The following is an 18,649-nucleotide window of genomic DNA, read 5'->3' on the forward strand; positions in this document are numbered from 1 at the left end:
GTCACGCTTTGTCTACAAATAATAAAAGCGCTGCATGGCTGAACCACTTTTGTGCGTCACGTTTCGTCGCCGCTATAGCTCAGTGGTAGAGCACTGGTCTTGTAAACCAGGGGTCGTGAGTTCAATCCTCACTGGTGGCATTGTTTCTTCTTTTATTGTCGCGCTTTGTCTACAAATAATCAAAGCGCTGCATGGCTGAACCACTTTTGTGCGGCACGTTTCGTCGCCGCTATAGCTCAGTGGTAGAGCACTGGTCTTGTAAACCAGGGGTCGTGAGTTCAATCCTCACTGGTGGCACTGTTTCTTCTTTTATTGTCGCGCTTTGTCTACAAATAATAAAAGCGCTACGTGGCTGAACCTCTTTTGTGCGGCACGTTTCGTCGCCGCTATAGCTCAGTCATTCTGCTTCCGGCCACCGTCGGGTACGGACGTGGTTGACATGAGCTCCGTCAGCATCGGAGCGGCTTCAGCGGCCGAACAGGGCCGCGGTACCAGTACAAGTATGAACGAGGATTCGGAGTATCAGGTGCTGCTGCCACAATTACCAACTGGGCGAGTTGTTTTGAACACTTTGTTTTTACACGCAGACATGCGTGCTAGACCGTATCGCGTGGAACATTTCCGGGACATGCTGGCAAGTTTGAAGTTGCTGCCCGACGTAGTTGCGCTAGGGGCGTATCAAATGAGTCACGTATGGGCAGTAACATTCAAGAACGGTGAAGCTGTGAAGCAAATGCTATGTGCAAGAGATGTCAAGGTCATAGAGTGGCGTTGCATGGTTATCGATCCTGGGAACCAAGCGGTGCGTCTAAAGGTAGATTGGATGCTTCACAACCTTCCGGATGAGGATGTGTGCGAAGCCCTGGCACCCTTCGGCACTGTCAAGGACATTACTCGAGAACGGTGGCGTGTTCAAGGACTGCGAGAGAAAGGTTCGTCAACACGGCTTGTCAACTTAGTGTTGCGGAAGGGACTGACAGTGGAAGACGTGCCACATTTGTTGCGTGTCGCGGGGGAACAGGTCTTGGTAGTAGCGCCAGGCAGAGCACCGCTTTGCCTTCGGTGCAGGAACACCGGAAACATCCGTTGGGAACGCCGCGTTCCTCGTTGCGCACTCTGCCGTCGCTATGGGCATGACGAGTCGCAGTGCGTGAAAACATACGCGAGCGTGACAGGGCCAGCAGCAAAAGAGGAAATGGTTGAGCTTCTAATGGATGAAGCCGACGTTGCTGAAGTGTCTCCTGGTGATGCGGATCAGACGAAGGTACCGGTGACGCCCCCTGAGCAAGAGCCACGGGGACCAGAGGAGGGAAAATCGCCCGGGACAAGTGAGCCTGGAGATGAAGTGAAACAGAGCGCAAAAAACGACCCAAACATGGTTGACAACGTAGATATAGAACCATCATGCACCGATACGACTTGCAGCGACGAAGCGTATGCTGGGGAAATGGAAGTAGCTGGCGTAAGCGGGTCCGTCGTGAAAAGAACTCGCGACCAAACCGACCGCGAGGACGGCGATTTAGGAGACCCTACAAGCGAGGAACCTGCCTGCAAAATCGGTGGTTATGCATCGGTCGACCTTTCGACCGAAACCAATTATCCCGCCGGATAGACAACCGGCGGTTACAAAGCTCAAGTAGGACGTGAACACGTGCCTGCTAAGGCGCACGGGTGGAGAACCACGCACCATGGCTACAAAATCGAGAAAGGTCGTGTGCTACGCATCAAAGGTACGCATGAAGGCGGTTTTTGGAAATTGTGGGAATCTGTGTATACTGACATGCATGCATCTGTTGGACGTTATGCACGTTGGGTGTAGGCGTGGAATGCGCAATATGCGGTCAGTTTGTTTTTAATCGACAATGGCAGTGAATCTGGTGAGAGGACTGCGAGTGGCCACGCTTAATGTACGTTGCCTTGCCGTAAGACGTCGGCAATATCAGGTCAGTCGCCTCCTTGCTGAAAATGAACTGGATCTTGGTTGCAATACAAGAAACAAAGGTTGAAAGCGAAGAACAAACTGATCGCATGGTAGCCACTTTTAGGATGTATTATAACGCTTGTGTGTGCCATGCTGTGGGGACGTCCGGGGGCTGTTTACTTTTGATGCGAAAGAGTTTGGGTATCACTGAGCAAACGCTCACTGTAAGTGAAACTGGTCGTCTTATCGTGTTTGATTTTTCTTTCAGTGGTTTTCAGTGGAGACTTATTTGTGTGTATGCGCCCAATGATATGCATGAAAGAAATGTGTTTTTCGCCGAAGTTGAACAGTATCTAAGTTGTGATAGCGATAGGTATATCATATTTTTGGGGGACTTCAATTGCGTCTGTTATGCTCAAGATCGCGCTAAGCGAACCGCAGTGCGGGACAAAAGTGCTCTGTTTTTGAACACCCTAATTCAGGAACACAACTTAGAAGATGTTGGCCGTCTCTTAATCGGTACAACAAAACTGCAATATACGCATTGTCAGCGCGGCAGTCAGGCGAGATTAGATAGAGCGTATGTTTCGCTTGACCTTGTACCAATGTGTAACGGCTATGTTGCACAGCCGGTCTCTTTCAGCGATCATAGTATGGTGGTTTTTACCATTGGCACCCGACCAAAACAGTCACGTTTCAACTGGCAGCTTTGGAAATTTAATCAAAACCTTCTTGAAGATGAATGCTTCGTTACCAGAGTAAAAGAAGAAATAGCATAAGTATTAAACGACCAGCCAAGGGACTATGCGGAAGCATGGGAAGAGCTAAAAATTAAAGTTAAAATGATCTCGATTGAAAGGGGATGTGTTAGGCGCCACAATGAAAAAATTAAGGAAAAGGAGCTCCAACGACAGCTCGAGTTCTTGCTTGAGATGGAGAGTGCCGAACCTGGAAAGTTTACAGGTGATATTAGCACCGTTAAAAACGAATTGGAAGCTATTGACATTAGAAATACAAGGCTGCTGTGATTCGGGCGCGAGCAGAGAGGCTATGGGTTGATGAGAGGCCAAACAAAGGCGCCCTGGCCGATGAAAAGAGGTATGCTATGAAGAATGAATTTCAACAAATCAGGTATGATAATAAGATCACATCGGATCAAAAAATGATAGAAAACGCCTTTGCAGAGCACTATCGGAAACATTTTGGTGAAAGGAAACTGGTGGATTTAGGGTTTGAAACAGATTTCTTGAATGCCATGCCGCAACTTGATGATGACGTAAGAGAGAGATTAGAAGAACAGATAAGCAAACGTGACATCGAGCACGCGATAGAAGAGCTGGCTGATGGAAAGGCGCCGGGACCGGATGGGCTGGGATCTGCTTTTGTAGCGTTAGCTACACTGGCCTAGCCAAGCCCGTTTCGCGCGGCACATCAAGAGCCGTGCTGCGCATGCGCAAGGATCAGTGATGTCACACGGCTTGCGCACTGGAGCCACCGGAGCCGGCACCTCTCGTGCACTCCGCCGCCGCCGCGCGCGACTCACCGCCGCGGGTCTGCGCATTCCAGAGGAGTGACGTCGTAGCCATGGTAGACGCACTGGCGCCGGCGCGCGCTCGCTGTGCAGTCGCCGTCTGACACTGCGCTGGAGCCGCTGCGCTTCTGACTGGCGTTTGCCAGTGTAGTATAGCCATGAAGAAGGAGAGCGCAAATGCTGCTCAACAGCGCTGAAGAACGGAGAAGCTTGACTCATCGGATCCCGAAGTAGTTGCCTGGCAATTAGCGGTTGAGCGTAGGAGCCAACCAGGAAAGCTAAGAATAATCAGCTGAACCTTTGCTAACGCTACGTATATCCTGGCATAGCCGAGCTAAGCCACTGCAACTTTTTATAAAGCTTTCGCACCTGAAGTGTCATATATATTATTACAAGTGTCCGCTGAGGCATACGAGAAAAAGCAAGTACCTCCGTCATTTCGTAGTGGCCATATGGTCCTAATCCCAAAAACAGACGATCACGAGGAGCTTCTATCAGTAAGCTCATATAGACCAATTAGTCTTACAAATACAGACTACAAGGTATTAATGAAAATCCTGGCGAAGAGGCTACAAACTGTGATCAAAGACATTGTCGGGCCACAGCCAAACTTGTGACATCAAAGGGCGCACCATTTCCACCAACACTCATGTGGCACGCAGTGTACTCGAATGCTGTGACGCCTGTTCAGGTCGAGTTGCCATGCTGCAGCTCGACCTAGCGAAGGCATTTGATCGAGTGTCACATGAAGTGCTGTTTCTTATTCTTAATTACGTAAACGTTGGCAATGTTATTATGGAAGGAGTAAAAATGGCATATCGGGACTGTACTATACAGATTGTCATTAATGAAAACCTGAGTGAAAGGATTTTAGTCAAATCCAGCGTCCGGCAAGGATGTCCGCTCAGCCCCCTGCTTTTTGCGGTGTACTTTGAGCCATTTTGTTTAGCCGTGATCCGTAGCGAGAATATTAGAGGATTTAGACTGCAAAGGACCGAAGTAAAATTGTTGGCGTACGCGGATGACATTGCTGTTTTCTGCGATGATCGAGAAAGTATCCGAGAAGTCGTTCGCATGGCAAAAAAGTACTGCAAGCAAACAGGATCTGAAATAAATTGGGAAAAAAGCTGTGGCATATGGCATGGTCATTGGGACGTAACGCCAGATTGTTTTGCATCGGCACGCTGGACGACCACACCAGCAAAATATCTGGGAGTGCCACTCCAGCATTACAAAGATAGCAAGGATTACTGGTGGGACGAAACTGATAAGATGAAGGAAAAAGCAGATGGATGGATGGGACGAGGCTTGTCAATGTTCGGCCGCGCTAGTGCTTGTAACTTGTTTTTAGTAGCCAAAGTGTGGTATGTAATGCAAATTCTGTTCATGGCTAGAGTGAATGTGCAAAAGATTGCCTTTGACGAAGATAGGTCCTCCTATCGAAACGTTGGCCAGCCTTTCTGAGGCACCTTATCCCTGTTTATAATCCTTATTCCTCAAAAGATACATAGGGTATTCGCTGTGTTTATTTAGGGTTCCAGTTGCGAAAGGGTCAGCCGCAGTAATTTGTTTCGGTCAGTTCGCAGTGGTGGACTGGGTCTCGCTCACATGTATATCAAGCAGCTTGTGTCGCGCTTTTTCTTTTTACGAGACGAAAGTGATGGTTTCTTGTGAACAGTAATTCAGGTACAGCTGGCAAAAGCTCTGACAGAGTTCATTATAGCGTCTTGTGAAGACAGAGGGCAAAGTGTGACTAGATATTTGCGTGAAGTGGTTATGTCATTTCGTATCTTGCATGCGAGGTTTTCCTTGGAATATTTATGTACAATCACAAAGAAAAAGCTCTATAAGGATTTAGTGGCTGTTATGATGCCAATACCTATATACCGAACTGTAGACTGTGGAGGACCAGGAAATGACGTTTTGAAGAGAGTAAGAAGGATGCCCGTAAGATCTACAGTTAAAAGTTTCTTTTTTAAATTGCATACAAATACATTGCCAGTAAAGACATGGTTAGAACAGAAAAGGATTTACGTGCCATGGACCGCTAACTGCTTGCTCTGCAAAAAACCGGAGACCATTGATCATGCTTTCATTGACTGTTGGGATGCGATATTTCATTGGGACATCCTACAACGAACGCTCAAAAAAGATCTTCCAATCACACCGATTGGTATACGTTTCTTGGCCACTGATAATGAAGGTGAAATACCGTACGATACGTTCATGCTCCTGAGCCTCCACAGCTTGTGGAAGACAAGAATGTCGGTCCGTCATGCTGATATAAATGTTCGCACGACACGTGAAAATTTCATTCTCAGTATTGCAGAAGTCAGAGAACATTATCAAGAGCAAACCGAGCCTCCTGAATGGGTGGCTATTCTTGATGACCTCGTAAATTTGAAAAGATTTTAAATATGACTACGTCAGTCAAGTGTGACTGATGTACTTTATACGTGTACTCATGTTTTGTTTTAGTGTATTTCTGTCAAAGCAGGCAATAAAGAAAAAAAATAGCTCAGTGGTAGAGCACTGGTCTTGTAAACCAGGGGTCGTGAGTTCAATCCTCACTGGTGGCATTGTTTCTTCTTTTATTGTCGCGCTTTGTCTACAAATAATAAAAGCGCTACATGGCTGAACCTTTTTTTGTGGGGCACGTTTCGGCGCCGCTATAGCCCAGTGGTAGAGCACTGGTCTTGTAAACCAGGGGTCGTGAGTTCAATCCTCACTGGTGGCATTGTTTCTTCTTTTATTGTCGCGTTTGTCTCCAAATAATAAAAGCGCTATATGGCTGAACCTTTTTTGTGGGGCACGTTTCGGCGCCGCTATAGCTCAGTGGTAGAGCACTGGTCTTGTAAACCAGGGGTCGTGAGTTCAATTCTCACTGGTGGCATTGTTTCTTCTTTTATTGTCGCGCTTTGTCTACAAATAATAAAAGCGCTACATGGCTGAACCTTTTTTGTGGGGCACGTTTCGGCGCCGCTATAGCTCAGTGGTAGAGCACTGGTCTTGTAAACCAGGGGTCGTGAGTTCAATCCTCACTGGTGGCATTGTTTCTTCTTTTATTGTCGCGCTTTGTCTACAAATAATAAAAACGCTACATGGCTGAACCTTTTTTGTGGGGCACGTTTCGGCGCCGCTATAGCTCAGTGGAATTTCTACTTCCGGCCGTGATAGCAAACGGACGCTTGTGGAATGGGCTCCGCCGGAGCGGTATCAGCGGCCCAGGTGGGCCGCGGAAACAGGTTTTTTGCTGATGACACACAGGACTATCAAGTTGTTCTGCCGTCGCTGCCAACAGGTACATCTGTTGCGAATACTGTTTTTCTTCACGGGGACTTGAAAGCCAGGCCTTATCGTGTAGAAGATTTTCGGGACATGTAGGTTCATCTTGGAGTGCTCCCTGAAGTAATAGCTTTGGGGGCGTTCCAGATGAACCACGTTTGGGCCGTCACGTTCAAAAGTGCCGAAGCGACTAAGAAGATGGTAGGAATCCTTGAAGTACGGGTCAAGGAGAAACGGTGCCTTGTGGTTGACCCCGAAAATCAACAAGTACGTATAAAGCTCTACTGGGTACTACATAATGTAGCAGACGAAGAAGTGCGTTCTGCCCTGGCACCGTACGGGAAAGTGAGTGATATCTACAAGGAGCGCTGGCGAGTGCATGGAATAGCTGACAAGGGCTCGTCAACGCGCGCAGTTGGTCTGAAGCTCAAGCCTGGTCTGTGGACGCTAGAAGATTTACCCCATCAGTTGCGGGTTGCAGGAATCATGGCTCTACTCGTCGCACCGGGACGCCTCCCGCTATGCTTGAGGTGCCATGCCACGGGTCATATCAGGCGTGACTGCCGGGTACCGCGGTGTGCTAAGTGTCGGCGATATGGCCATGATGAAAGCAGCTGCGTGCGAACCTACGCAAACGTGGCGGGTGTCAAAGCGAATGAAGAAATATCGACGGAAGATCTAATGGACGAGGCAGACGCGGCTGAAACTACCCCCGAGGCAGACAGCTCGCGAATTCCTGGTGCGGCTAGCACCGCCCACGTGAAGCAAAAGGATGCAACCTTTACTGAGGAAGTGACCGCCAACACTTCGACCGAGGCTGCAGAGACATTGGTGACGGGCGCCCCAACGAGCCAAGGCAATGCACCTGGCGTGAGGGTCGAGGAAGACCCTGTAACTACAGACGTCACTATGAGTAGTGCCAGCAGCCTTGCGTCAAAACGACTCCATGAAGATGGCAAAGACGGGCACGCGACCGACCAGATTGCAACGGATGAGCCGCCTGTGAAGACGACACCTATTCGAAGGGCTACATTGAAATTCACACCGAAAATACCGCTCGAGCCACGGCCCGAGCGGAAACCGCCGGCCCCGCCGGCGACGTGACGTGACGTCCTTTTTTTTCTTTCAACCGGACAATAGCAGCGGAGTTGACCGGAGGAGACAATGCGTCGACGCCGCCACGGCAAAATCAAAGTTGGAATCAAAATGGCTGGAGTGACTTGGATATGCTTTATAAATTGAGTGGGTTGTCGTCTTGTATTAAGCAAGGTACTACCATGCGGTTTTGTGTAGCGTAAAAAAATGGCAATTACTCTTCAAACACCTCTTTATGTGGGCACCCTTAATGTGCGGGGCTTGTCGACGCGGAGGAAGCAATACCAGCTGAATCGACTGTTTATGGAAAATGAGCTGGACGTAATTGCCATACAGGAGACAAAGATTGGAAGTGAAGAAGGAACAAACCGCATGGTTGAACCTTTTAGGACGTACTACAATGTATACGTTTCGCATGCAATTGGTACCGCCGGTGGTTGTGCGCTGTTTGTGAAGCACTCCACAGGAATATCTGTTGACAGTGTGTACACGTGTGACACTGGGCGGCTTATTGTATGTGACATAACGTTGCAGGCCCAGAATTTCCGAATAGTTGGTTTATATGCCCCAAACGTAGCAAATGAGCGCAGATTGTTTTTCGAAAGTGTTGAACATTATCTGACCTGTGACAGGACTGTTATAATGATGGGGGACCTTAACTGTGTCTGCAGAGTAGAGGATAGGGCAAGAGTTTCCGCGATACGGGATGCGAGTGTATCAGTATTAAACTCACTGACTGTAGAACACCAATTAGAAGATGTAGCGTACTTCCTATCAAACGGTACATTGCCTCGGTTCACCCACTACCAGCGGGACAGCCAAGCTAGACTGGACCGAATGTATGTTTCGGCAGATTTGGCACTCTTTTGCAATAAATACGATGTTAAAAACGTTTCTTTTAGCGACCATAGCTTGGTTATATGTACGCTAGGCCCGAGGAAACCAGCGAAGTTCAACTGGGAGCTGTGGAAATGCAATGTTAAGATCCTCGATGATGAGGTATATGTGCAGGAAATAAAAAGAACAATTGGAGATCTACTGGAAAGTGAACCGGGGTGTTACGCTGAAGCATGGGAAGATTTCAAACAAAACGCGAAAATTTCAGCTATCGAAAGAGCCGGCGCATTGCGTAGACAGCAAAGGAAAGAAGAAACTGAGCTGCAAAGTCGGCTTGACTTTTATTTGAATGCGGAAACTGCAGCTCCGGGTACCTTTGCCAGAGAAATAAAAGAAGTTAAAAGCAAACTAGAAGTAATTAATACAGAAAGATACAGAGGAGCAGTAGTACGCGCTCGTGCGGAAAAAATATATATGGGTGAAAACCCGACCAAACGTGCTCTATCAGACTAAAAGAAGCTATGCGTCGCGCAACGAAATAAAAGCGATAATGTACAGAGATGAAGTTGTGCGAGACGAGAAACTGATACGACGCGCTTTTGTCGATTATTATCAAGAATTGCTTGGCCACGAACCACAGATTGAGGAAGGATTTCCATGCGATTTCTTGAGGCTCATGCCAAAACTAGAAGAAGAATTTAAAACGAACCTCGAAGCTCCAATCAACGTTGCAGAAATTGAGTGGGCGATCGGGGATTTGAGTGCAGGGAAATCAACAGGCCCTGATGGTTTGGGTTCAGAATTCTACAAGGCGTTTAAAACGGAAATAGCAGTTGTCCTCCTTAACGTTATAATTGAGGCATACAGAAGAAAGAAGTTACCCCCTTCTTTCAGGCAGAGCCATGTTGTACTTTTTCCAAAAACAGACGATCCAGCTGCATTGCTGTCAGTACGAGCGTATCGACCAATAAGTCTAACGAACACGGACTACAAGATTTTCGCTAAAGTTTTAAGCAGAAGACTTGAAAGCGTTATAACCAAACTTGTAGGGCCACATCAGACTTGCGGCATAAAAGGAAGGTCCATTCTGACCAACATACACGTGGCTAGAACAGTCCTGGAGTGCTGCGATGCCTACTGCGGGAAAGTCGCAATGTTACAACTCGACTTAGAGAAGGCATTCGACAGAGTTGCGCATAAAGTCCTTTTCAACATTATAGAATATATCAATGTCGGGATGGTCTTGATGGAAGGCATAACAATGTGTTATGCGGACATTTCTAGCAGGATTAAAGTTAATAAATTATTAACTGCCAGTTTCCAGATAAAGTCCTCTGTTAGGCAAGGATGCCCATTGTCTCCTTTACTGTTTGCGCTGTACCTGGAGCCTTTCTGTTTGAAAATCATGTCGTCCAGTGCAATAAAAGGTTTTAAGTTGAGCACAAGCGAAGTTAAGCTACTCACATATGCTGACGACATTGCTGTTTTCTGTACTGACCAAGCAAGTGTCAGGAACGCGGTGAGTGTCGCGACGAGTTTTTGTAAAATGACAGGCAGCGTTAACAATTGGGACAAATCTTTGGGCCTTTGGCATGGGGATTGGGATGACACCCCTGCAGTCTTTGAAAACATGCAGTGGACGGTTTCACCAACGAAATACCTCGGGGTGCCTTTAAATCACTACAGAGACACTAATGACTATTGGAAGAATGAAGCAGAGCAAATAAAGGAAAAATCTACCAAGTTTGGAGGGAGAGACCTATCTATATTTGCAAGGTCAACAGTGTGTAACCTCTTTCTGGTAGCCAAGATCTGGTACGTTCTTCAAGTATTATGTGCGACGAGAGCAAGCATTCAAAGGCTGCACCGGGTGCTTGCAGTATATATATGGGGTTCAACATGGGAGCGTACAAGTCGCACAAATTTATTCCGCTCCTTGAAAAGCGGCGGACTGGGCTTGGCGCATTTGTTTTTAAAACAGGTAGTGTCCAGATTTATCTTTGTGCTGGACCAAAGCAACGGTTTCCTATGTACTGTTATTCAAATGAGATTATGTGATGTTATGCCGGCGTTTATTGTGTCATCTGATCGGGTTAAAGGGCCGAAAGTACGAGGCTTCCTGCGAGAAGTCGTCTGGTCTTACCAGTTCCTCGTGGCACGGTTCTCGTTGGAATACCTCAGCAGCGTCACTCGAAAGAAACTGTATAAAGATGTTGTTGATGTATCTATGCCAGAACCATTGTATCGCTCCATGTTTCCAGCAGGGGCTGGCAAAGACGTACTGAAAAGGGTGAAGCGGATGCCAGTACGATTTACGGTTAAAACGTTTTTCTTTCACTTGCACAGCGGAACTCTGCCCGTTAAACCGTGGTTAGAGCAGAAGGGTATTTTTGTGCCTTGGACGATAAATTGCTTACTGTGCAAAAAGCCGGAAACTATTGACCATATTTTCCTGGATTGTGAAGATTCCACCTTCTTATGGGACATACTGCAGCGCACCTTGAAAAAAGATTTGCCGCTTACCCCATATGGCATCCGCTTCCTCCCAACCGCAAACGATAAAGGAGTGCCGTATGACATGTTTATGGCGCTATGTCTTCATAGCATATGGAAAACAAGAATGGCAGTGCATCATGCCGACTTAAACTCCCAGCCTGCCAGAGAATACTTCAAAGAAGGCATCGCCTTCATTCCTGAGATATTTAAGGCGCAGAATGATCCACCACAATGGATGCCGGTATTAGATGCTCTTGTTAACCTGAAGTGGTTTTAATTACCCACGTTTGCCGAAAGCAGGCAAGCGTTTTTAATTACAGAATGTAGCATGTATTAGTGTTTTTTTTTGTTTCGTATCTTTCCTGAGAAAGGAAACAAAAGAAAAAGAAAAGTCCGCGTGGCCTAATGGATAAGGCGTCTGACTTCGGATCAGAAGACTGCAGGTTCGAGTCCTGTCGCGGACGTTGGTTTGAAAATTTTTATTTACTGCTTGCCGAACACGCATTTCACGAAGGTGGCGCAAAATGTCCGATGTGTCCGCGTGGCCTAATGAATAATGCGTCATTCTGCTTCCGGCCACCGAGCGTGACGGTTCGTGAATCATGGCCTCTCCCGGGGCAGCGACAGCGGTCACTTTTGGCCGCGGAAACAGGACCAACGACGAAGAGAAGGATTACCCTTTTATTTTGCCGCAACTGCCTAAAGGACGAGTGGCTACTAACACCGTGTTTTTACACGGGGATGTACGTGCGAGACCATACAGGGTCGAGGACTTCAGAGACGCCCTACTGCAGACGGGCTTGCTGCCTGGCGTGGTATGCATAGGGGCGTACCAGATCAATCACGTGTGGGTGGTGACCCTTAAGGATGCGACCACCACGAAACGGCTGGTGGCCCTGAAGGAACTTCAAGTGAAAGGACGACGGTGCGTCATCGTCGACCCACAGGACCAGCAGGTGAAGCTTCGGCTTCACTGGCTGCTGTATGGCGTTGCCGACGATGACGTCCGCGTGGCGTTTGCGCCTTTCAGCAACGTGGATGAGGTAAGCCAGGAGAGGTGGCGTGTCCAAGGTATGGGGGACAAGACCTCTACCACGCGGACCGTGCTCCTCAAGCTGAAGACCGGCGTCCAGGTAGAGGACCTTCCACATCAGGTCCGCGTCGGCGGAGAACTCGCTTTGGTGGTCGTTCCCTGTCGGCCCATGCAGTGCTTGCGTTGCCAGGGCACTGGGCACGTCCGGCGAGTGTGTAAGGTGCCGCGCTGCTCCCGTTGCAGACGTTTTGGGCACGTCGACGCCGACTGCGTGAAGACGTAGGCTACAGCGACAGGCCCAGCAGTGAGTGAAGCGGCAGCCGAAAATCTGATGGATGCAGCCGAGGCTGAAGACGCTGCCAATAGAGCCGGAGACCAAGTGCCGCCAGCGAAAACAAGTACCGTGACAGTGCCGGAGGGCGCTGAAGCCAAGGTGGACGAAGCTGCTGAGCAAGTGACTGGGCCGCCACGGGTCGACACGGAAGCTGTCCTTCGAAAGGAAGGTGCGAGTGAAGGCGAAAGCGATGACGAATATTCAGAAACGACGGGGACCGGGCTGCTAGTCTCGGTGCAACCTTCAAGCGCCCACGAGACGACGCCGGAGACAAGGATAACGCAGCATCCAGCACCGGGGATGGGCCGCCGGCAAAGCGCCTCTTGGGAGGCGTTCGGGTTTCAACCCAAACCGAATGTTCCGCCCGAGAGAAGGCCTGGGACAAAGCGCAGCACACCACCACAACGCCGGGAAGCCGGGCGGCTCCGGAGGCGGCTAGCCGAGGGTAGTCGTGAAAGGTAAGCACCATGCTCCGGGCCTACTTCATTCTTTAGTACAGCATGACACCTGACCCGTCTCTCAGCATTGCCACACTAAACGTGCGAGGCTTGGCGGCTAGCCGTAGTCAATGTCAAGTACTACGGTTGATCACTGACTACGACATAGACGTTTTAGCTGTCCAGGAGACCAAGGTAGACAGGGAGGAAGAGACCGGGAGCATGGTGCGGCGTTTCACGTCTAGATATTATGCAGTCGTGAGCCACGCGGTAGGGACGTCCGCTGGATGTGTCCTGTTTGTTAAGAAGTTACGAGACCTGGTTGTTCAAAGTGTGTTTTCATGTCAGTCGGGAAGGATTGTTATTTGCGATTTTGTGTTTTGTAAAGTTGAATTCCGAGTTATATGCATATATGCGCCAAATGGGGTAGAAGAACGTGCATATTTTTTTCGAGTCTTTTTCAGTATATTAGCAGTGAAAAGTGCATGCTTTTGTTGGGGGATTTCAACTGTGTTTTGAGTGCTCGTGATAGATGCAATAATGGTGGTATCCGCGATAAAAGCAGTCATATAGGGAACCTACAATCGTCGGGCGGCGCCACCAGCGCGCTGCTATCCGCGCCACCAACGGAGGCGTCCCCAATCACGCAGGCGCTCCACCGGGAAACGAAACTTTGCCACCGTGTGTCAGTGCCCTTCGAGCCCTACTTTCCGTGGTTGCTTCCGACTGTGCTTGCGACGTTTGAACTGTTATCAACGTTGCACCGCAACTGCATTTGCTCGCGAACGTTTTCACTCGGCAGCACCCGTAGAGAGACGCAAGCTACCCGCGATGTCGCGGGTTCTGCATTGCGGTTTCAAGCCGGTCCACGGCCTCGACGAGTATTTTCGGCCATCGCTACTGCGGAAAGGACGCCGCTTGCTGGACAATAACCATGTGTTCGGTGTCCGGGAGGTTGACGGGTCTGAGATCTCTGCAAAATGTCTGTCGGAGCAAAGCAAGCACGTATACCAAGTGGACCTCAAAGTAAGTAAACAAAACGATGTCGCCTAAGTATGCTTTTGTGCATGTGCGATATAACAAGGCTCGAGAAATGCATTAGCCGACTGTTTCCGGCGTTCAATGCTTGTTACGGCCCCGACTTCACTTTTCTTTGTTTTTATTTGGTCTCGCATTATGATTCAGCTGCCTGTTCTTCTGATTCCGATTCGCAGCTGACGACGGAGCCCCGCACAATCGAAAGTGGCAAATGCACGTGCCGCTACGGCAGCCTGGGTAACTGCAAGCACTGTGCTGCAGTTGCTTTCTATTTGAATGAATTTGATCATGTGTCCTGCACAAGTGCACCACAGGCATGGGGAAAGCCACGAGGGAAGCCGCAGCTAAATGATAAGGCCAGCATTGAAGAATTGTTTGGAAGTACGATGCATTTGGTTGTATTGCTGTTGCATAGTATGTGCATAGTACGTACGTCAGCGTTCTCTCTTCTGTCCCCTCTGGTGGCCTTGCGCTGTTAACGCACCTTATATTACGTGTGCTGCTAATTTTGACTACAGCACTGATTGCATGAAACATCTGTTATCTCATGTCATCCTTATCACTATAGTGCTCTGTTAATGCATCTTTTCTCAGGCTATCACCTTCATAGCTGTCACTTTTTTATGTGGTTCTGTGCTAAGCACACTGATTAGCTATTGCTTAATATGCAATGAATTTTGTCATTCTTGCTCCCAGACTACAAGAGCCCCTTTGTAGGAAACAAACAGCCTGCAGAGCTGTCCCCATTTTATGCATTGAAGCACTTCCCGGGCATTGTATCGCCATTTACGGAAGCACTGCAAGAGATGGCGAGGAGTGAGGCAGATTTAATCAGCATTGAAGCAGAACAAGAAGCCAGGCGGGTTTCACAGCTCGAAAAAATTATCCAGCTGCTTCCAGCACCTTGCAACGCCTTGCATGTGCTGCAGATATCAGGCACCTACCCGAAGCTAAGTGTAGCAGCAAAGGATTACGTACAACTCATGACGCAAGAGCAGAAGGAGTTTTATCAGACAAATATTGTCTGTGAGTCACTGTCAGACCTATGTGTGGCCACCATGGGCCAGTCAAGCTGTCTAAGGTATGGAAACATCAGTGACAGAGGACATTGTTGCTCTTTACATGTACTCTTCATCCTTCTGATATTGTGTATGTTAACTCTAATTTAGGTGGCACAAAGAAAAGAAGTTTCGCATAAGCAGTACCACTAGCCACACAATACTCCATGCCCGACGGAGCCCTGAGGAGGTTGCCAGGGCCATCCTGAACTCAAGGCCATTTTCTACAGAGGCCACGGCTTATGGTGTGTATAAAGTACTAGGTTTTTCTAGTGGAATACACAGCACTTAAAAACAATCACAGAACAGAAACCATGTACATGTAGTTGCAAATGGTTGTCGACCTCTTTCATTCTTGTTTTAGTGATGTGTATTCTAATTGTACAATGCCAAGTTTAAAGCTTTTTTTTTATTTCTTCGACAACAGGACTCCGTACAGAACCCCTGGCTCGGATGGAGTTTGAGCGTCAACTAGGTGTTGAAGTTGTGGAGGTGAGGTCAAACTTTAGTCTGGTGTTCAGTGCTCTCAATGAACACTTGAGAGAGACATAACCTTCAAAGCAAAAAAATAAAGCACTACCCTTTTGGGCGGCATTAACTTCAACATGGGGACAGATGTTTTAATATGATGAAACTTGCACTAAACTGTGGAGGCGATACTCTACAGACTAGCATTATTGGTCATTATGGATGCCTGTGACAAGCTACGACAATCACTGAGTGCTTGTAGTGCCTGGCAGTGAGGTAATTGTAACTTTTTCAGATGGGTTTGCTCATACACCCGGATCAGCCTTGGCTGTGTGGCAGCCCTGATGGCATGTTCTACCTGTCTGGGGAAACATGCCTTTTGGAAATCAAGTGTCCCCACAAGTGTAAAGAAGCAGACATGTTCGACAGCTCGGGAGAGAGCATCCTAGACTACATCCAGGGAACAGGCAGCAACCGAAGACTGAAGACGACGCACAGATATTTCACTCAAGTACAGATATTACTGTACTTGTTGAATGTACAAAAGTGTTATTTTTTTGTATATTCTAGCAGGCAAAATGTCATTATTGAAGTCAGCAGGGATGATGCCTTTCTTTACGAGAGCATCCCAGCCCTTGAAAGATTTTATTTTACTTACCTTCTGCCTGCTGCAGCTGCAGCAAAATAAAGCATGTGCTCACTGAGATTTGTTTGTATTACTATACTTCGTGCGCAAAACAGAATGAAAAAAAAAGCATTTCACGTTTCTCATTTTTATTGCACAACCGAAGAAAATGCCTATATCCTAAAAGGTACATAGTGGTATATGGTATTGACAATCTTAGAAAAAAAATTAAGAGTTAACATGTCATTTGTTCACTAGTTCTGCTGCTTCATGTGTGCACAACACTGAAAGCAGTCACACTAGAAACATAAGTTGGCAAGTTAATGCAGCATTTGAGAAGCTGCACTAGAAGGGCATGCTTTTCGTAAATATTAAGCTAAACAAATTTCCTGATGAAGTCATCAAATTTGCAGGCACAAGTTGGAATCAGCTAGCATAAAACAGGGGTAATTGGAGGTCACAGGGCCTTCGTCCTGCAGTGGACATAAAAATAGACTGATGATGATGACGATGAAGCTAAACAATAAGCTGCTGCTTGCTGGAACAGTTATTATTCTGAACTAAAACTAGCGCATCCAAAGCAGGTTGAAATGCAATCACATTCGGAGGCGATATGACAGACTTCAAAACATAAGTGCCTAATGGCAATGACATCAAATACAAAAATATCATGCAAAACAGGATTGCATAATATAAAAGTGGAAAACATAAGAGTAAGTCACATGTACACAAAATCACTGACATGTAAAGGCAGGTGACTACGCAGAACTCACTGATGTTCCCAGTACAGTACCTTTTTTTCTTCTCTACATCAAACAGCTCAACCCAGTCCCTTAAGTTTATACACACAAAAAACAAAAACAGGCTCTTTTTCCACTGTACAGCATCACACATCTATTTTCAACGCTCCAGAACATGCTCGGTTCACCTATTTCAAGCTCAAGTAAGTGACACAATGCAGCACGAGACAGAAGTTTGTTAATGGAACATCATAGATGACCTAAGCTGCATGGAAATGGCACCAACAGTGTGCAAAAATTGGTCAACGCCTGTGTGCTCTGCGATATCAGTGCAGTGTAAGAACCGCAATGAAATAAGAACTAATCCGGAGCCCACCATTACGGTGTTTCTCAAAGACCACGTCCAATTTCGAAACAATAAAATGCAAATAGCTCGAACAAATAATGCAAAGTGAGTATCCATGGCAGATGAGACCCTTGGCAACACAGCAAAATAAGAAAGCTATGAAGGCCTCAGTCCACTAGCTAATGTTTCGCCAAGAGCACTTGTCGAAACCCCCGGCCAGCCTAGACGAAGACAAGTCCTATTATCGAAATGGTGGCTAGCGCACTGATGCTCCCCCATCAACTGTTCATTTCATTTTGTGTAATCCAGAGTGAGGCAAAGTTGATTGTTCATGATGCAGACACGACAAATGACTGTTGTTGTTCTTTGCACTTAATTATTGGGAGCTGGAGGTTTGCTAGCACACAGCAGACATGAAAAACATCCGTCATGCATGGAATAAGCTCAGTTGGTACTTTGTTGTTCAAGACATTATATATTTTAATCCTCTGAATCATTCGTTCGACATGTATCCGCACTTGAGCGATATTGTAAGTGTCCCTAACCTCCTCTGGCGTAAACTGAGAGGCATGGAGAAATGGAGGCATAACAAGAACAGCATTCTGGTTTCCTAAAACTGTCTGGATGCCTGGAAATCCCTTATCGGCAAGAACTGTATCCCCAGGTTGAACAAGATCGAGGAAACCAGAATCAACTGTAATGTGGGCATCAGACAGTCTACCACCATAGGCCTTTGAACAAAAACAAATCATTCCTCCTGGTGTTACAGCCACTAAAAACTTCAGTGTATATGCACCTTTGTAATTTGAGTACAAGACTCGTTCTTGTTGCACAGTTGGTGGCTGCTCTGTACGTATTTCTGTGCAGTCAATAATCATAGTGCAGCTAGGATAATGCACCTTAAAGCTGTCTGGCATTGTGGCCTGAATCACTCTTGATGGGGGGCGAAAAATCCATTGTTTAGTTGCCACAGCGAGCGTTTTGAGAACACTCTTGAAATGCCTTGATGCCGACGTTTCGCTTACCGAGAAGAGAATAGCCAGTGATGAGTAGCTGATTCCAAGCTTTAACTTCAAAAGAAACAAAAGAAGCCTATTCTCAGCAGTGACATCACATTTTCGCTCTGAAGGTGGAAGCATGCTCAGAAGCATTGCAAACACTTCTTTGCTGACACTGCACAGGTCTTGCAATGCATTTGCAGATTTAGCGATGCTGTCGTAGCCGGAGAAGTAGCTGGTTCTGTGGTCAGAGCCACTATGCCTGCTACTGACCTCTGGCTTGTGTTGCACACTGTTGTCGCATGTCTCAAGATGCGTCACTTGAGTTGATGTCCCTGACTCACTAATGAAGCACATGAACACCGAGAAATTCTTGCTTGACACACTTCTTTCTTCAGTTTGTGTTT

The 18,649-nt window shown here is 47.3% G+C and overlaps 2 protein-coding genes and 6 non-coding genes across 8 annotated transcripts; 7 read left to right on the plus strand and 1 right to left on the minus strand.

Moving 5' to 3' along the window:
* The first annotated feature begins 68 nt into the window (after positions 1-68).
* On the plus strand, positions 69-140 carry Trnat-ugu (transfer RNA threonine (anticodon UGU)). The gene has a single exon. It is a non-coding gene; the product is annotated as a tRNA-Thr (tRNA).
* An 85-nt stretch (positions 141-225) lies between these two features.
* Trnat-ugu (transfer RNA threonine (anticodon UGU)) lies at positions 226-297 on the plus strand. The gene has a single exon. It is a non-coding gene; the product is annotated as a tRNA-Thr (tRNA).
* A 5,820-nt stretch (positions 298-6,117) lies between these two features.
* Positions 6,118-6,189, plus strand: Trnat-ugu (transfer RNA threonine (anticodon UGU)). The gene has a single exon. It is a non-coding gene; the product is annotated as a tRNA-Thr (tRNA).
* Positions 6,190-6,273: 84 nt separating this feature from the next.
* Positions 6,274-6,345, plus strand: Trnat-ugu (transfer RNA threonine (anticodon UGU)). The gene has a single exon. It is a non-coding gene; the product is annotated as a tRNA-Thr (tRNA).
* An 85-nt stretch (positions 6,346-6,430) lies between these two features.
* Trnat-ugu (transfer RNA threonine (anticodon UGU)) lies at positions 6,431-6,502 on the plus strand. The gene has a single exon. It is a non-coding gene; the product is annotated as a tRNA-Thr (tRNA).
* A 5,054-nt stretch (positions 6,503-11,556) lies between these two features.
* Trnar-ucg (transfer RNA arginine (anticodon UCG)) lies at positions 11,557-11,629 on the plus strand. The gene has a single exon. It is a non-coding gene; the product is annotated as a tRNA-Arg (tRNA).
* A 138-nt stretch (positions 11,630-11,767) lies between these two features.
* On the plus strand, positions 11,768-16,221 carry LOC119444350 (uncharacterized). The gene is made up of 7 exons (XM_037708758.2): positions 11,768-12,090; positions 12,196-12,298; positions 14,184-14,244; positions 14,704-15,088; positions 15,177-15,310; positions 15,493-15,557; positions 15,829-16,221. The coding sequence occupies exons 1-7, from the start codon at positions 11,768-11,770 to the stop codon at positions 16,219-16,221; spliced, it is 1,464 nt and encodes a 487-aa protein (XP_037564686.2).
* Positions 16,222-17,573: 1,352 nt separating this feature from the next.
* On the minus strand, positions 17,574-18,599 carry LOC119444351 (uncharacterized). Its single transcript, XM_037708759.1, has one exon. It carries the CDS (start codon positions 18,597-18,599, stop codon positions 17,574-17,576), a length of 1,026 nt encoding a protein of 341 aa, XP_037564687.1.
* Between the last annotated feature and the right edge of the window lie 50 nt (positions 18,600-18,649).

This window comes from Dermacentor silvarum, chromosome 3 (genome assembly GCF_013339745.2).
Source record: "Dermacentor silvarum isolate Dsil-2018 chromosome 3, BIME_Dsil_1.4, whole genome shotgun sequence".
NCBI lineage: Eukaryota > Metazoa > Arthropoda > Arachnida > Ixodida > Ixodidae > Dermacentor > Dermacentor silvarum.